Source organism: Hyposmocoma kahamanoa, unplaced genomic scaffold, assembly GCF_003589595.1.
Source record: "Hyposmocoma kahamanoa isolate Upper Pololo Valley unplaced genomic scaffold, ASM358959v1 86, whole genome shotgun sequence".
NCBI lineage: Eukaryota > Metazoa > Arthropoda > Insecta > Lepidoptera > Cosmopterigidae > Hyposmocoma > Hyposmocoma kahamanoa.
This window is the reverse complement of record NW_020654289.1, coordinates 8,884,809-8,888,719: the sequence shown is the minus strand read 5'-3', so window position 1 is coordinate 8,888,719 and position 3,911 is coordinate 8,884,809. Positions and strand designations below refer to the sequence as shown.

The window sequence follows — 3,911 nt, the reverse complement described above, 5'->3', positions numbered from 1 at the left end:
CCTTGTTGTACAATCCTTATACCGAACAGTGCGACTGGCTCGAGAATGTAGATTGTGGTGAAAGGGTAATTCCAGGTGATTGTGATGACGACGACAATAATAACAGTAATGACGTTGAAGACGGTAATGGCCCCTGCAACTGCAATCCTGACGAAGCCCCTAAAATTTGCGCCGCTGATGGGTCCGACGGTACACTTGTAGCTCACGGAAATTGCAACCAATTCTACAAATGTGCTTACGGCCTACCAGTAGTACTAAACTGCCCAGGTACCTTGTTGTACAACCCATACACCAAGCAGTGCGACTGGCCTGAGAATGTAGATTGTGGTGGAAGAGAGAACATAGAAAACGTTCTATACTTGGTCAAGTAGACGTCTAGCGGTACTGAGCTGCTGAATCAATTACTACTGCGACTGCCCTGCTAACGTTAAATGTGGTGACATATTCATTCGTACCAACTGCAGTCCCATAGTTTCTTTTCATTAATGACAACCGAAACTTTTGAAGATATATGCATGCATGTGTGTACCGTAAATTATTCAATTTCACGAGGTACGTAAGTGTTTCCTAAGCAGTTTAAAATAAAATTAATAAAGACAGTTTCAAAATTCAAAAAATATTTTAAATCGTAGACGTTTTAACTACCGACCGTCTTTAGGTTAATCGTCTACAGCTTGTGAATTTGTTAACCTTTTGTTACATATAATAATTTTGTTGTATTGTCGTTCTATATGCTAGTGGCATAGTACCAAATTTACAATTTAGATAGTAGCGGGTTGACTATTGGCGATTTTAACTGTTAAAATTTTCTTAAATAATATACCATATTAAAAATTATTAAATGGACATGCATTGTCTATTTAATCATTCCAGAAAATAAATATACTATCGCAACACAAGTAGGGGAGTAAGTCATAATATAACTGTGCTCAATAATTAATTATATAAGATCATTATTGTCTATGCCAAATAATTTAAGCCATATAGACTAAATAATTTCTAGATTTTTGGTGTATAATATAACTCTATCACAAGTTATCGCCGATAGTCGCTATAACGTATAAGGTATATAAGTTATGTGGCCTGAAATAAATGTCTAAATAAAAAATAAATAAAAAAATAACGACCACATAAAATATTTATATAAAAAATTTTAGCTCGTAATCTCCAGGGGCGCTATACAACAAGCCATATAATTATCCAAGCTATTTTTACTACGCTTCGTTAATAAAATAAAACTGTAGCGAACTCATTTCCGTTCATTAAAGATATTTAGAAGAAATTCTATGGTAGAGAACTGGTATACAGTTATACTTAGTAGTAATAGACCCTAGAAATACATATATTTTTTATTTTTTACTCTACCTTTTGTTCAGATATTATGCAATAAGTTAACAACTTGACTAGATTATAGTAATTTGCAGAATATAGCATTATACTATTAGAATATAGCATTTTGCATAGAGATACCCTAAAGATACCCTAGAAACCTTGGTTACGTAGTGTAGCTATGACTTTTAGGTTAACCCTTGGTTTGTAAATAGACATATATTTGAAATGAATTGGAAACATGTGAATGAGCAAGTAAAAGTAAACCTACAGTGCAAAATGTGATTACTGCAACTTGGTTCGCTGTATTTTTCTGATAAATATAAAGAAATAATTAATATATTTTTATCATTAACCGATAAAGCTATGTAACGAGTAAGACCACTCAGATTCTGGATCTTTAGTTACAAAGGACGCCTGGCGACTTCGGACCTATCTGCAACAATGATTTATGCTTATGAAGTGCGTTAAATTTCGTGGTGTATTAGGACATAATAATATATATTTACGATTACTAAGAAGTGTAATGGTGCGATTACCGTTTAATTCTACAATTCTCCAAGGGAAAAGTCCAGAGACGGTGATAAGTTTTGTTTTGTTTATAATGATAACAACACGCTGAGTCACTCACCTTGTAAGATATAGTTTTAAATATGACTCCCAATAGTGTTTCTTTCCTCCGACTTATTGTATATTCTACGCAGTTTTCTGTCAATTGTAACAAAATCTATGATTCATAGCTTAGATTTAATCAAATATGGTACATCAAAAATTGTAACAGAAAAAGCAAACAGTACCAGTAAAAACATGTTACGCATATCAATACATACATTGGATAGGATAGGTTAGTTATGACAATACACAGGAGTAGAGTCCGGAGCAATTCACTGATACATGTGCGCTCAGCAAAAACTAAGTACCTACCTACTACAAACATGAAACCCTTGACGGTATGTTACTTTTATTTAATGTAGGCGTAGTAAGAACGGATTTTTCCAAATTCAACCTCTACTGGGATGAAATGGGGATCAAAGATTGCAAAAAAAATTAATAAACACGTATTTCAAGGGTTTTCAAAACTACCCTTAAAAGGGATAAGTTAGGGTATCAAAGTATTATTTTAAAATCTTTTCTATAGAAAATAGTATTCCTTACATTTGCAAAATTAAAAGTTGACATAAATATTCTTCTATGCAAATAATAAAAATTTAATATGACTATTTAATAAAACAACCCCTAAGAGAGGGTGAATAAGTTTGTATTGTTTTACGTGGCATATTCTAGGGTAAGCTCTCCCAGTAGTTTAGTGATAGGTACTGAAGATAGTGCCCGAAATACTGTAGTTTATAAAGAGGTTTTAACCTGAGGTCAGCCTGCGACTGGTTGTATGGTATGGTCGTAAAAACAGAACAATAAATACAGTAGAAGTGGTTAGCTAGCGTCTGACGCGTGCCAACTATAGGTCTCGAAAGACCTATCTGAGCTCAGTCCGCCATTTTCGCTTTGTATGGTATGGTTGTGTCATTCGTGAAAATTCTCTAAAATCCTAGAAAAATGCTTTGTTGTGCTGTTTTGGAGTGCAAAAATGATAGCCGCACCAAAAATATTACCCGTAGTGGTATTTCATATCATTGGAAAGCCTTATTTTAATAAATTTTCGACTTTCTGTTCATCGAAATAATTTTCTTGTTACAATAAACGAAAGTAAAGCTTATACCCCTGCAAAATGGCCGCTTCTTTTTTCGACAACTAAATTAATAGCTCCAATTCGTCGTCGTTCAGCAATTAACCGCTAGATGGCAGCACGTTGAAATTTCAATATAATATTAAAACGTCGGAACATGCAATAATAGGTATGGATGGTATTGAACTTTGAACGATATGCCAACAGGGTAAAGTTTAAATTATACTAAAAATCCAGAATTTGTTATTCCTTTTTAAATTTTAAAGTACGAAAAATCAAGGCTTTGTAGTGTTTCAAATTAAGGATGTGTGAGGTTTGGCGACATCGGTTCTGAAAGTAATCGAGGCTTAAGACACTTCCATTGTTTTTTTTCCGTGGTCGTAAATGATCGTAAACGATATAGAGTGACATTCGCAGCATTCGCATTCCGTGAATAGTACATTTGACAGTCCATACTACTATGCAACTGCAGTAACGAATTATACCTGTCGGCCTATACGAGTAAATTTTACGAATAATTTAGGTATTGTGTGTATATATTTTTTACGTATAAACATCTGTTCAGATAAAGTCTCATAAAAGGTATTATTTATATTTTTCATTTGTGTTTCAATAGTATATACTTGATGTATGTAAAAATTTTACGCGTTCAGGGAATACATAGGGCACAAAAAATATACTTATCTAAATAAACGTAGGAGCTTAAAGCTTCGAATTTTTGGAACATCCACAACATGGGGTCGAATCCCAGCCTACGTCTAATCCCCCGATGATGGAAAGTGGACGGTGCAATTAAATCGTGCAATTCCAACGCACACTCTCCGTGATGTATCCTATAGAATACTGATAAAAGAATAACTTTACGGCGTGTTGATGGAAAAAAAATACACGTAATTGT

At 33.9% G+C, this 3,911-nt stretch overlaps 1 protein-coding gene across 2 annotated transcripts in view; it reads left to right on the top strand.

Moving 5' to 3' along the window:
* LOC113234650 (chondroitin proteoglycan 2-like) overlaps positions 1-635 on the top strand; it is a 3,404-nt gene extending 2,769 nt beyond the window's left edge. For both annotated transcript variants that reach the window (XM_026470053.1, XM_026470052.1), the window contains exon 2: positions 1-635. This exon is cut by the window's left edge and continues 777 nt beyond it. In XM_026470053.1, the coding sequence (XP_026325838.1) occupies positions 1-371 (371 nt within the window). In that variant the 3' untranslated portion in view covers positions 372-635.
* Positions 636-3,911: the final 3,276 nt, after the last annotated feature.